This window comes from Camponotus floridanus, unplaced genomic scaffold, assembly GCF_003227725.1.
Source record: "Camponotus floridanus strain SB8 unplaced genomic scaffold, Cflo_v7.5 scaffold60, whole genome shotgun sequence".
NCBI lineage: Eukaryota > Metazoa > Arthropoda > Insecta > Hymenoptera > Formicidae > Camponotus > Camponotus floridanus.
This window is the reverse complement of record NW_020229770.1, coordinates 817,385-833,117: the sequence shown is the minus strand read 5'-3', so window position 1 is coordinate 833,117 and position 15,733 is coordinate 817,385. Positions and strand designations below refer to the sequence as shown.

At 31.3% G+C, this 15,733-nt stretch overlaps 1 protein-coding gene across 4 annotated transcripts in view; it reads right to left on the bottom strand.

Moving 5' to 3' along the window:
- Nucleotides 1–5,591, bottom strand: part of LOC105248921 (puratrophin-1) — a 286,834-nt gene extending 281,243 nt beyond the window's left edge. For 2 of the 4 annotated variants that reach the window (XM_011254000.3, XM_025413141.1), the window contains exons 1-2: nt 5,166–5,591; nt 4,421–4,925 (exon numbers count right to left, since the gene is read on the bottom strand). In XM_011254000.3, coding sequence (XP_011252302.1) covers nt 4,421–4,492 — 72 coding nt within the window. In that variant the 5' untranslated portion in view covers nt 4,493–4,925; nt 5,166–5,591. Of the gene's footprint in view, nt 1–4,420; nt 4,969–5,165 lie in introns of those variants that run through there. The other 2 variants (XM_011254001.3, XM_020026785.2) reach the window with 2 other exon arrangements.
- Between the last annotated feature and the right edge of the window lie 10,142 nt (nt 5,592–15,733).

Sequence of the window (15,733 nt, the reverse complement as noted above, 5' to 3'; positions counted from 1 at the left end):
ACCTCCTCCTTGCCTCCCCTTATCTTTCGTTGCCAAAATATTATGTCTCGCGCGTAAATGCAGGCGTCAAAATTTATTAAACCTTCCGATAAACGCTGCTTTATTGATTGATTGCACGGTGACTCATTTTTTTCACGTGGATTAATTAAATAACCGAGATATGAAGATATATATATTTCATGATTTCATGATAAGATCAACAATCTTATCAAAGATCCAATTTTATAATAAGACATTCTTATACGATTAATCGGTAAATATTTAATGAAAAAGAAATATGTGTAAGAAACAAATGCATAATAGAACAAAAAATTAATAAAATTTATACAAAATGTTTTAGCAATTTCGTAAATTTAGAAAGCGTATTTTTTGAGAATTTCGAGTAAATTTTTTAATTATTTAATTATGTAACGCAGATATACATGTAAGAAGTTAGACCTACTTTAACAAAATCAAGTTTTCAATATATGTATAAAATGTTAGATAAATTATTTATGTGCATTTTAATTGACACATATTAATATCTATATGGTAATTTTTATTTTACTCGTTTGCATCTTTAAAACATCTTGTATCATCTTGTATCTCTTGTAGCATCTTTATGACTTAGAATTAAATTTTCGTTTAGTTGAAGAAAATAATCGTCGTATATTAGAATAAAAATGAGCACTATTAATTGCATTTATATACCTTATTTAAAAAAATAAGATAAATAAATATTTAAAAAATCTAATTTTCTTTCTAATTAAATTCTTTCTAATTCTAATAGATATGATTTCAATGCTTTCTACCTTGTGTTCTATGTAATACATCGAATTAATTTTTTGCTTCTTGAACATTCACAGATCAGATTGTTCTCTTAACAAGCTAAGATGAAGGTGTAATTTTAAAACATGTGTTTATAAGTTTTTAATATTTTTAAAGTTAATAATGAGAAAATTAATTTATGATGCATCGTAGAAATAAGTTTACGCACTTTCTTAATATATCTAGAACACAATTCATTAATATTCTTATTTATTATCATGCAATTATGATATATTTATGACCTAACTATCAAGTTTATACCGATTATATATTTAAAATTTCATACAAATAATATGCTCAGCTAAAAATATAAAACACGAATCTCTATTTGTTTAATCATTTCATTTTTTAATTTTATCTAAACATTCGCAATTAATTGACATATATATATATATATATATATATATATATATATATATATATGTCAATTAATTGCGAATGTTTAGATGCATACATATATATATATATATATATATATATTATATGCATCTAAACATTCGCAATTAATTATATATATATATATATATATATATATATATATATTTATATATATATAATTAATTGCGAATGTTTACATGCATATATATATATATATATATATATATATATGCATGCAAATAGTTAAAATAAAAAAAAATCCACATTCTTAAAATCAAAAAATATTCACATTAATATTTTTTAGAAAAGATACGGGATGCTTTAAAGATACAAATGAATAAAATAAAAATTATCACTTGATATTAATACATATCAATTAAAATTATTTATATATTGCTGAGAATTAAAAGAATATACTTATTTCTTACACTCATAAATATTCAGAATTATATCGACGTTATAATGTATATGTATAACTAAAATTATTTTATTTTTTTTTATTTAATCAATTACCGAAAGAAAATTCTTTAGTGCAAGAAAATAATAGTAAAAATAAATAGTAAAAGTAAAAACAGTATAAAATAGTGTAATAAAATGTATAATATAAATTTATGTAACTAATTAAGACATAAATCTTTACGCGATGAGAAAGTCGATACGACATGTAAATAATGTTATTTTACACTTTTGATATGACGTGTTTAGAAATATGGTTGAAAGTGTTGAAAAGTATTGGTATAATTTGTTTCAGTTTTTTTATCCGCGTGCAAAGTTCCCGGAAGCCAAACTGTGCTCGCATTCAAACCTTTTCCAGAAATCAGAGATAAAATAACGCGAGGTTGCAATAAGGATACGAGAAGAAAGTCCGAAACGCCAATAAAATTCGAAAGATTTCTCAAATCGGTAAAATCCGAATTTTCTTATTGAAACAAGAATTAAATAATCTATGATTATTAATTATCGGTCGATGATTTCACAAGAATTATTTAATTCAAATAATAAGAGATGCTATCAAAATCACGAGATTTATTCAGAACGATTATGATTATTGCTCATTAATCGATGTCTCTACGCGGATTAATTAATTAATATACACATTAATATTAAGGACCCGTTTTAAAACTAATTTGGTTCTTGCAGCTCTATTTTCATTTCAAATCATTAATATTTATTCTACTATTTATCGATAAAATTTTATGTAATCATGTGACAATTTAGCAATGTTAAAATTGAATGTGTTACGAATGCGTTTAATAAAATATACATTGTAAATTTTACGCAATTACTGCATCATTTATATTTATGTTGAACAGTGAAAATCACTCTGACAAATTATCGCAATTTTGAGGGTTGCGTTTAGATTGACAAAATTGATTTTATTGTCTAAAAAGAAAGCGTATATAAAGTAATGTAATGTGTTTATTAACAATGAAATAGGCAATTGTGATTTATCGTATTTATCATTCAATTAATTAAATCGATAATTGATTAAATCGTAATTAATGTTATGCTGTAATATTTGAGATATCTGACAATGTGATTTTCATATTATGTACTTCGCATACATTGCTTATGCACAATACTTTAAAAAAATAAATAATGAGAAATTGTAATGAACTAAATTTTAATGAATTTATATCTTTTAGGTATGTTTTGGAATATCACTTTAGTTAGTTATATAAATATTAAAAATTTTCAAACTTATTTACAAGATATAGAATATTTTAAAAGTAAATAAAATAAAAATCACCAAGATAATATTAATATACATCTATTAAAATATTATTTTTAATTATTTAATTTTTAATTAAAATGCAATTATTGCATAATTATTGCACGTATTTTTTTAAATTATTATGTAATTGTATATATATTACATTACAATAATGTATTACTATGGAATTATGATTAATAATAACTATCGAATCTAGGAATATTTAACCTATTGTTAACATTATTCAAAATTTAAAAAAAATAATGATGCACACACGTGTATTTCCTACATTCATAGAAAATTCTTGGAACTAGACCGATCTTATAATCGTATGTGTAAAAAACTAAAATGTAAGAAATAAATTTATGTAACTGAATTGAAATACGTATTTTTTACTTATACATAATAAAAAATTGATAATAGATCGATGTGTAATAAAACATGATATTTTACACTTTTGATGCGATATGTAACATTTAAACAGCTAAAAGTTGTGAAAAAGTAAGTAGGTATTTTGTCTTAAGATTAGTTCTTTTTTCTGCGTATCGAATTCGGAAAAGCTCGTTGGAGCGTGCCATTTTAGGAATCAAAGTAAGATAGATAAGATAACGCGGAAACGTAAGAAGAATATTAGAAGAATGCAAGAAAAAAGTCTGTAACATATTTATACGAGATGTTTCGCGAGTTTTGAAATTCGAATTTCCTATTTGGATCGAGAATCACAAAAGAATTATGATTATTAGCTATCGAATTTGCTTGGAATATTTATCCTATTGTTAGCAGTTTATGAATTATTTAACTCAAAAGATTTTAAAACGTCACATCTAGATAAGATGTATAATATATACAAACATATGCATGTATACTGTGTATATACAATTACTATAATTGAAAAAGATATGTGCAATAATTGTTGCATTAAAAATTAAATAATTATAATTAAAAATGATTTTTATTTATATTTATTATTTATTAAATATTAATATATATATTTTTTATAAATCAGAAAAAAATGTTTATTCTTTCCATATTTTTTCAAATGATGTTTTTTAAAAATTTATAAATATTATTGTTTTATAAATATTATTTTTAATGTAAAAAATATATTTCTTTCAAAATTTAGTTTTGCTTTATAGCATATATATTAATGTATTTGTAATTTAAATATTTTAATAATATTATATTATAATAAAAATATATAATATATATTATAATATATATAAATTGAGAAAAGTGTTTAATGTAAATCTATTAGAGCTAATCGACTTGTATAAAATAAAATTTTTATTCAAGTTATTTTACCTTAGTATATGCTATAAAAGATTTTCAAAACAGATTGATGATGAAATAAATATATTTTTTATATAAAAATAATATTTAAATTATTAAAAAATATATAAATAAAAAAGTTATTAAAAAAATAAAATATATATAAATATATACAAAAAATACATATATACATATGAAGTTAGTACACTTCATTGAATTACGCTGAATTACAAAAACATAGCAAAGACTTACCGGTACATTCCTGATTCCTAACCGCACCTTGCAGTACTTTTTCATAAATACTCGCCACAGCACGTAAGCCATGACGATGATGAAGATGATGATCGACGCCGTTGTCTCGAATATTCCCGCCGTCCTAGACGCCGGCAATCCTTCTTCGACGAATCGGATCTTCTTCGAAGATCGGATGATGGCAAATGTCTGTGGTATCACTCACAAATCGTTTCGACTTCAAAAATTCACATCGCGGACACAACGCGAATACGTGGCTCAAGATTGCAAGGACACTGACCTTGATGCGAACGTTCAGAGATCGTCGTTCGATAAACAAGGTTACGTCACGGTTATAACATGCAAGTCGCACTGAAATCCCGCGACGTCACGCGAACAATGACAGTTACCTGGGCGATAGCTAATCTCGTTTACCGACGTCGAGTCTGCCAAACAGGATCGACGATTCGTCGATGCAAATTATGCTGTTTTTACCACGAATCGCAATTCAAACATGTCGACGACACTGGAAAGTTCGTTTATGATTTTCACGCCCTCTCGTAGACTGTCGCGTGACCTTGTGAATTTAGCATCAAAAGACGTGAACATCGCGCGAGTGACAGAACTTCCGCAAAATGGTGAAATATTATTAAAATATTTAAATCGATATTCACTGCGTCTTTTGATGCAAGATTCACAAGGTCACGCGATAAAAACTCGCGTGAAAATCATAAACGCGTATTTTTCTGCCGCGACAGAAACTAACTTCTCTGCCCTCGGATAGAAAACTGGGTTCGCGATCTCTATTTTGCTCGTCCACGATACTCCAAGATGATCATAACAATCGCGTTTATTGCTCCGCGAGAATCGTTCGTACTCGATGGCCGTATGTCCTTGCATAATCCAATATAGTTTACAGTTTACCCTGCGAAACGCACGATGTTTAAACGACACTTCGCGGACGCGAATAAAGCACTAAAGGCGCGAAGACGCGATACATTCACGGCACATGATTCGCGACTCGATTCACTCGCGTACTTTTCGAGACAAGCAACACTTTCAATCGATCGCCAATTGAATATGAATGAAAAGGATCGACCGGCTCGTTTAGCGCGATGGCAACCAAGATTCTCGCGGATCACTAACTAGACACTAGACGCCCGGCGGCGTTCGCTGCCGCGATATAACTGACACGCGACACACGCAACCCACCGCTCTCGCGACTACCGCCGCCGATGCGAGTCGCCCGGCGAGTGAAGTGAGCGTCGTGTGAAACGACGAAACGGAACGTCCCGAACGTTGAAATGACGGAAACGAAACGACGTCACGTTACGTCACTCGACGTTCAAAATTTGAATGATGAATTCTTTTATTTAATATCAGTCAACATAGGACGCACATGTACACTTTCATGTGTTTAATATTTATATATATATATTTTTGAAGGATAGCTTTATCAAACTACAATCTACTACTTTCAAAATATTACAGATCGCGCCAATAGATATTTTTTGTTATATTTGTTTACATTCCATATTCTATTACGTCAAAATAAGATCGTATATAATGTTACGAAATTATAATGTTACATATAATTAAAGTATATTTCATAATTATATAAGCATATTTTATAATTATTAAATATTTTATTTTACAATTATTAAAATAAAAATATTAAAAGTACTATGAGATGAAACTCTTACTTTAAGAAATAAAATTGAGAATTTTTTAATTAAAAAAAGATAAACATCAATACATTTCCGAATAAAAGAAAGTTAAATGTTAATTTTAATATTAATATTATAACATCACAAATTTCTTATTCATATTCTCAATCAATTCGTATTATAATTCTTTCTGTGTTTATTGAATTCTTATTAAATTTATTTATTATTATATTAATAAATTCTCAATTTATTAATTTTATATTAAAATTTAATAAAATTATGAAATATATAAAAATTAAAATGAATGTATTAAAGAATTGATATTATTACTAACATAAAACTAATTATTTATCAAATATATTTATATATAGTTTTATTTTTAATTCGCAAAAATATCTTTATTAATATCAGTGAATCTAGAATTATTTTAAAGTAATCATTGTTTAAATATTCCCAAATATGTCACATTATAAAATATCAAAATGAACTTTTAATCTTTTAAAAAATGATGATTCATGTATATAAAATGAATTTATAGAAATAAAATAGACTATATTGTATAAAAGACAATTTAGTTTTGTACATTTATACATATTTGATGTTATTTTTAGACATAGGAAATAAGAGAAATAACGTCGCGATGGAATTCTTCTCTCGTCTTTCCAAAGTTGGAAACTTTCGATATGTGCTTCCGCTTCTCCGCACGCTATGTTCTATCGTATTAGATCATAGCGTGCTCTTATTTCCTCATCTTTTTTATATTCAGCCATCGTTTTCGCAACCTGTGACGCCACAGAACAAATACACAGGTATTACAGAGAGATATATGCGGCGTTAAAATACGCTTATACACACGGCACGCATCCTTATCCCTTACCCCGCGAGAAACACGTGGGTGTACTTGCCTCGTACACACCCTCGAAAATGGCTTTCTTGTTGCCCGACGCTCATTCATACAACAAGTCGGCCCAGTGCCCGTGGGCGGCGATGATGACTTTTAAACTCCTTCAACCAAAAGTTCGAGGAGAACCGGGTTTGGTTACGAAAAAAGGGCAGAGAAATGTATGGACCAGTCGTATGTACCGTTTAACGAATTAACGTAAAAACGCTTGACGTATGAAAATGCGTCGCCTCATTTCTGCACGATTTCCAAATATGTGCCTGATGAGATCTCGCGGACATAATTAATTTCCATAAATATATTTTTTTATTACGTCAAAATAAAATGCAACAAATTCAGCTTTATGTTTATGTAAAACTATCTAAAAGTATAATAACTAAAGTACCAAGCTTAACAAATAAAAATACATTTGACACATTAAAGAGTTCAAAATTTATCTTGTAAATTTATCTTAAATTAAAAAAAATAATATATACATAATATATATGCAAAATATATGTGTGTATGAATGATATATTTTTAATATTTATATTTCTCGCTATTATAAATTTTGTTTAAAAAAATTTTTTGTAGTTTTCTTTATATTTATTTATTTATTTTCGTATAATTTAATTAAAATCTTTTAAAATCTATCGTGACATAAAATCATTTAAATAGCTGTGTCTTAAGTCACTTTGTAATACATGATCTCAATTCAAAATGTTCTTGCAATTGCAATATCGATCAATGCGATCGTGCATGCCTAATGGCTGAGCAATCGTAGCTGATTTTCTTTCTTCTCTTTGATCGAAAATCTCTAACCCGGCAATTACTTAATCGACAATTTATTTCGACAGTGATAGACCTCAGATCCAATTATTTTATTTTCCGCTTTCGTGGCGAGCGTGATCACGCACGGTGCGCAAATGCCGCTCGAGATCAGCTCTATCTTATTAATCGATCCCTATCGGACACAACACACGCGCGCTAAAGGTGCACTTTAACAAAGCTAAGTAGATGTCAATGCGTTCCCACGTGTTCGTACTGTCCGTGTTTCGTCCGGCGGCCACTTTCGTGTTCAGGATCGATAGAAAACAGACGTCTTTCATTTCGCAATGACTAGCTATCCTACATAGTGAGAAAGATCTGGACTAGCCAATCAAATTTCGCAAATTGTAATTACTAGCTAATGAATGTTGTACGCCAAGCGGCGCTACGAATTAGATTAATTAAAGAATGTGTCCTTTTGTGAAATGTTTTCATGGGTGTTTTTTTTAATTTTAAGTATTCTATATTCTGGCCATCCATAAAAAATTTACTATTTTTTCGCTTCTATGGTCGTGAGAAATATAATTATCTTAAATCACTTTAGATACTAGATATGGGAAAGAAACCGCGAGTAATTAGAGAACGGATTAAATCTGTCAGACAGATACATCTGTCTCTACTTTTATGTATATATCATATTAAAATCGTAACATGCCACACAAATCATGAATCATTGGTAGGATTTTATTGAGCAAGAGAAATAAAAAGAAAGAGAGAGACAGTTCGTTACGAATGTACATCATGAATATTGACGATAGATAATGAGAGAAAGGATCGCATTATCCCTCAATCGCATTATTCCAGGTTAATCGGAGGGAATAATCGGTGTATATAATGACGATGATTATTATTCAATTATGATTCGAGATTCTAGTATGCATATTGTTATCTCGCAAGGATGCTTTCGCTCATCTCTGTAAAATGCGGAACCCGAGCACACGTGTACGTATATGTGAGTACAATAAGAATGACGATTAGTCTAGCGAGAAGTAAAAATTTCAAATACCCCGAGCTTACGATTCTCATTCTGAGCAGCCTGACTTATGGCACCTTGTACCCCCTGCTGCATTTACAAACCCGTCGTGAGCTGCACACGATGCGCAGGTTTTGCGCGTTACACTTTATACACGTCTCGAGAGCACGGTTACGGCCACGGTTGCAGGTATTTACATCGGCAGCCCTGGTGTAAGGTTACCTTGAAAATAACCAAGAAACATTTACCGCGGACCTATGGCCGGCCTAACAATTAGGATTTACCGTTCGTCTCGTTCTCGTAACGTAAATCTCTCCGAAAACGCGGAGAAATGGCGCCCGGACCGTAAAATCATCTTTATCGACTCCTTCGCGAACGGTATCTCTTTTTCGGAACGTCAAGTCGCATCGCGATGCTAAAAAGGCATGCACGTTCAACGATATGCTCGTCGAATATAAATATGATTTTCCAGCTTTATTTCACGCATTGCTTGTGTACGTGCCAATGTCATCATTCTTCAGCTCTCCTTCTCTTTGCGTTCAATTATCTATTTGTCTTCCTCGAATAGAACACGCGATACCGATGATAATTCATGTTCAAACCATTATATTCAACATGCGACTGACTATAATTTTAATTTCATTATTAAGTATGATTTTTAAACAAATAAAAATTAAAACTCTCTAGAAAAATTATGAATAGTTATATTTTATGTTAAATTTGTCCATCTGATTTGTGTCTTCACAAGAGTTGTTTTGTATTAGAAGAAAAAAAAGTTGATTATTCACATTTTTAGCGGGTAAAATTGCGATGTAAAAATACAAAACTGGATTTTTTAAGGCCTATTATTGGAAACCTGTCAAGGTTAAACACGTAAGAAAGAGTTTCCGCAATTTGCAGCGCGACCGCGGTTGCATCCAATGCATCCGGGGACTTACGCGTGCATGTCAGTTGACTAACGCACTTATGCGTTACCAAGGACTGCATGCGCGAATAAGCGCGTATAGCTTCACGCATCCACGAACCGCGATTATCCGCGAAAATGTCTGCGGCTTCGTAAATGAAGGATCAAGTGGGTAAAAGCGCGTGTCACGTTTACAATATTCTAAGATTACCGACATTAAATTTGCAATTTTATGATCAGCGTTGAGATCTAATGGAGAGAACCTAATACGTGCGGATTATATTCTCTCTCCATTTACGTTTCATATACTTATAACAGCATTCAGAAAATTCTACCACGTGCTACCAAATAAATAATCGCATCGAATTATATACATAATACTGAGAATTTCCTTCCTCTATAGTATTTTTCATTACAAATATTTTTTTGATATAAAAAAATTATTTTTGATATTATAAAATACAATTAGTTCAATTTTTATTATACTTTCTATATATTTTTCGTTTACTAGTCTCTTTAAATGTTGCGTTTAGAAATGCGGCGACGTTATTACCTTTGCTCTTTCTTCCTCATGAAAATATCATCAATATTTCGTACTTAAACGCTACATCTCTCGTCGCGGATTTTTACAGTCGTTCCTATGTCGAAGCAACATTTACGACATGCGTTTCTTGTTTCGTATTCTCGCACGACGTCGTGCCATGCCGACCAAGAGCCTGTATATGCATTCGAAACCTCTTTCAGAGTCTTTGTCTTCTGTACTCGCTCTTGCTCGCGAGAAGCTATTTTCTTTCTCTTCGCTTTCTTCTCGACGCACGCGGCCAAAGAGCGGACACGTTGCATGCGAAAAGAACAGACGAAGCCGCGAGACGAGAAGAAGAGTTAGCCTGGTGGTATAGAAAACGGCGATAAAAGGACAAGATGAAAAAGACGATGAAGAAATGGCGGGAAAGACTCATGGTTGATGACTCATCGCAAAAAGAGGACCGGTAGTCTATCCCGATTCGTGTGTGTGTCCGCAAAGCTTTTTCCTCTTTTTTTCTTTCTCTTACACGTATATCGCTTCCCTTGCCATCTTCTTTCATCCGCTTCTTAGCGACGCCGCCGATCTCTTTGGACGATGTTGCGCTTATGTTAGGCAAAGCAAAGGCAAAGAAAGGCGGAAAATCTTGTGGTGGTAATCAATCTGATAGCCTCGGTTCGATGGATGATCATGAGGCTGTCGCCGATCAGATGCCTCAAGGGACTATGCTTAAGGAACTAGGAATGCATGCGCTGTACAACACTTATCGATCTCACAATCAAATGGATAGGAGATTTTACACGGTCTCAATTTTTATAATATATATGACTTGAGGCTATCCTGCAAAAAGCATCTGAAAAAAAGAATGAAAAAGAATTAGGGAAAGTCTTAAAATTCAAATTTATATCTTAAGAATATTATTTATCTTTTTTTGACACAGCGAACGGAGAGAGAATTTTAACCGCGATAAATGATAGATTAACGTCTAATTTTCATGCATGAAATTAAAATCTTCGAATAAATAATATATATTTTTTTCAAGTAAGTAATAATATTTGAAAAAACAAAGTCTGGCACATAAACTCTGGCTTTTCGGAACGATTTTTGGATAATATTTGAATAATACTACGTAATTATCTTCCTAAATTAATCCGAAATTCTGCATTTTTCCAAAATATCCATGAAAATTAAAATAGCTTCGTTATTATTCTCTGTTGCAAATTATTTCTACTAAAAATTCTAATATAAATAATGTTTCTAATATAAAACTAAATATTTTATATAGGCAAGCCTTCTATAAAATACTTATAGATTAATCAAAAGTTATATTATTTTTTTAATACAGGTGTATATATTACAAATATAATAATAAGAACTTATAGAATAGGAAAATGGAGCACAAGGTTTTAAGATCGAAATCTTTTGAAGGTTCGAGTTTCATAGAATGAACTAATTTATCTGCAGCTATAAAAGTGGCTATACTTTTTATCGTCGTTTCTTCAAAGTCAGAGATATCCATACCTACACCTGAGTCGCACTTTCGATTTCATAGCACCGGTTCCAGTGAGCTTTTTACTTTTTACTTGCTACGTAGGCGAGACAGATCGACGAGTAGGTATCACAGGATACAAATCGTGGTGCAACGGGATAAAGTTTAATGTCTCTGTCCTTGTGAATCTCGTTGAACGGCGCCACGCCCTCATTGCAAATTGGCGTTTGGTTTTTGTACAGGGCTTACATGTAAGCGCGCGAACACACACACACACACATATGCAATTATATGAGGCGATAAAGACGTAACGCTGCACTCTGTTATGGCATTGCTCGTGGGTGTGATTATGTTCCACGTACCACATGGGCACGAATTCATTCCGCTCGAGTCGACGCGAGGTTCTTATAAGGATCGAAATATTGAAGGAAACATGCTCGCTAGCCTATCTCGAATTTCACAATAATAAATGGTCAACAAATCCATTCTTTTATCGTCGAATAATACGATGACTTGAGACTCTTGCTTGATTTTGTTAGAAAATTGTCGCCCATAAAATTTCTGTCCGAGAAACGCAAGAGAATGAGTGCAAACTTATTGGTTTTTATTTTTTGTATGAGGAAAACGAGTTCTATAAGTTACAAGATAAGATCAAATTGAAAGAAGCGATCAAAAATATGTGATGAATATTTGTATTGTTAGTAATATAAAGCATAAAATTTATGTTAAAGTAAAAAATAATTGCCTTAAATTTATAAACCATTTATATTTTTAAATAAAAACTATTTAAATATATATCAGAGATCTATATTATAATATTTGCAAAGAATTTATAACCTAATTATTTCCATTAATACTAAATAAATAAATAATTTATTTATTTAAATTATTTAAAAATATTTTTATTATTTTAAAAGATTATACTTATTTAAAAAAATTATCTGTTAAAAAGAATTTATTTTGAAAGTTATATATAAACGCAAACATTTCCAAATTTCTTTTAGAGAATAAGTTTTTAGACTAATATTTTTTTTACTTTAATAAAATATAGAAATATTTAACATATTTTGAAAAATGTGTATTTTGCATATTTATTGATTTATCGGCATTTTTTATCGACCGATAATTGAATGATTAGTTTGCATACACAAGTGTTTTAAACTAAGTAGATACATTAATAGATAAATATAATTATAGCATCGAATCGCACGATACAAAGACTATCTCGTTGAAGCGGATGTTCGGTCCATAATGGCAGATCTCTAGACAATAGAGATGACTACCACATTTCTCGATATGGAGATAAAATATGCAGGCATTTATACAAATGATAGGAAAAAAAGGAACATATGTGTGCATGTGCGCTTTTCTCGTATATCTTAATGGCTTATGTAGTAATGTTAATAACTTTTATTACTACTATTAATTTTATTATAGTTGTATATATTGTATGAACATAATATTTTACTTTATTAAAAGTGTCATATCTATAACTAATCCTAACACACATGTTATTATTACTTTTAATCCAAAAACATAATAAAAATTTGATATTGTAATGTATAATTATATAATATATATTCTGAAAGATGTTTTCTCACACATATATATTAAATATAATTTTTTAAAATTTAATTTTAATTTAATTTAGTGCAATTTTTTAATGGAAGGACTTTTTAGTAAAATTTTATCAGATGAGATGTGAAATGCATTTAAATATTCACGCAATTAGATAGTTTTGCAAAATCAGAATACTAAATATATATTATATGTAAAAAATATCCTATTATATATAATGCGTTACGCAATGGATATACATGTACATATATATAGTATTTTCGCTGACAGAGTGCTTTCATATAAATTAACAAGATAACGAAAGGGCATTGTTCTCGAATAATATCTCCAGGAAACGTACGTTTTCCAACAACTGACGCGATCCTGCCTGTCAGATTACGTAACGCGCGTTACGCAATAATCGCGAGAACAACACGAGATTGCAGTCATCGTCATTGTCTCACTTAAAATATCGATATTGTCTATGTGTTTATTATCATTTCATTTTGGTCGCTCCATCCCTTCCTGCTCTATCTTGTTCTATTGGTAGTCCATTCTTGATAGGATAGAATAATTATTAAAGATCGATTGTATCATTAAAATGTTGAACACGAATTTTATTTGCATTTAGAAATCGTTGTCATAAATATTAATTGATGAAAGTTTAATTGATTTTCTCCACTATATGATAAAATATTTTTCCTTCTAGAAATATATAAATTTTTTATATTTTTTTAAATAAACGATACATGTATATAATAAATGTAATAATTAAAAATTATTCCTAAATTATATCTTTGTTTTATTTTCTGTATAAAACATATGCATGCACCAGGGGTCCAAAATATTTTAAGTGCATTATTGCAGGCTGATCTACGAAAATAGAATGAATGATTAATAGGGTGGGTTACGATAGGTATTTACCTGCCGTCACGCATCATAGATGAAGTCATTCACGCGGCTGATTGTCGCAATAAACTAACGACATCCTGCAATTAAAGTACTTGCTCTAGTAATATGCCAGGAGATCCGGCACAATGAATAGTCGTTAATCGTACATGATGAAATCCAGACACGTCGATTTCTCATCTGACACCTATGTGACACATAATGTTTCCGGTTGAAGTAAGTAAAACCGGCTATGCAGCTTATGCTGCTGCACGTTTTAAACCGTATGCATATAAGATTGCTCCAAAAATTTTTCCAGATATTATTTCAAATAATATAATTTTATTTTTACTTCGTTAAACGCGGTACATATATTTTAGCGATTTGTTTGGCACAATTGCCTTCATCTAAAAACAAATCTTGAAATTCACATGTGGGCAATCAACAAAGACGGACACCTAAACGCGAATCTTGTTCTTTTCTGCAATTAAATAAACCGCAGAAATGTGACGGCTGGCGGATTTCTCTTAGGAAAAACAAGCTTTCTGCTTGGAACACCTTCGGAGTTATAAATTGTAACAGTACATACACCTGCTGGGTGGTGAGTCTAATTGAGTGAGATCCCCGACTGTTTCTCGCTGTTCTTTCGAGCATTATAAGAGCCAGATAGAAGATAGAAGAAAATTAAACAACTTTAAAAGCAATTTCTGCGATTTCAAAGATTAGAAATCTATTTTGCACTATTAATCTTTTACGTTCATACACTTTCGCTTTTATTGCTTTCTTCGCGTATCAAACTATCTGGTGCAGTTTAATTTTTCAAAACGACATGTCTCTAATTGCGAAACATTATTGTGCTAAAATAAAGAATGGCATTATCATGGTTCTTCGATATTAATAGAACACGTCTTCTCTACACTTGACGTGTTTCGAAACCCATCCGGCTACACGTTTCCGTCTCGATGCACGATCGATCTTATGACATGTACGTACACCACGATAAGGCACTCTGTCGATCTTGTATACGATGAAATATTATCATTTGATATTTCTCGGCTGGGAGCGCACGCAAAGTGCGACCTTTGTCACGCGAATCGGCGCTCGTAAAGGGATTTCGAAAGACCCGTACACGTTTGCCTCGCACGCTTGTATCTGCTTGACCGTGTATCTCATTTATCCGCTCTCACTATCCGGGAATGATAGCCGTGTGCGTAATTTACGTACGGACGTCGTGTGCACGCGCAATTTTGCGTGCGATCGTATGCGTGCCTGTACACACGTGGATGTATTCGCGAACACGTAGATCCTTGCAACGTCGAATCCGGTTAGATCATCGTCACGGTCCGTCTAGGTGGTCCTCGTGAAAAGGAAACTGCATATAATATATGTACGCGCGGTTTATTGCGACACACGTATGCACGTACGTACACGTGCATACGCGTGGTCCGAGACCGCGATTATGCGTGCACGGCACGAGTTCACCGACACGTGAGTTTATCTCACGCGTCTCCGCGTTCTCCGCCGAGCGTAGCATAGATTATAGCGGAGGTAGCGAGATTGTGTCTAGCGATGGCAACAAGACGTTTTCGATTTTAGTTTCAAAGACAGTAATAAACAACATGGGC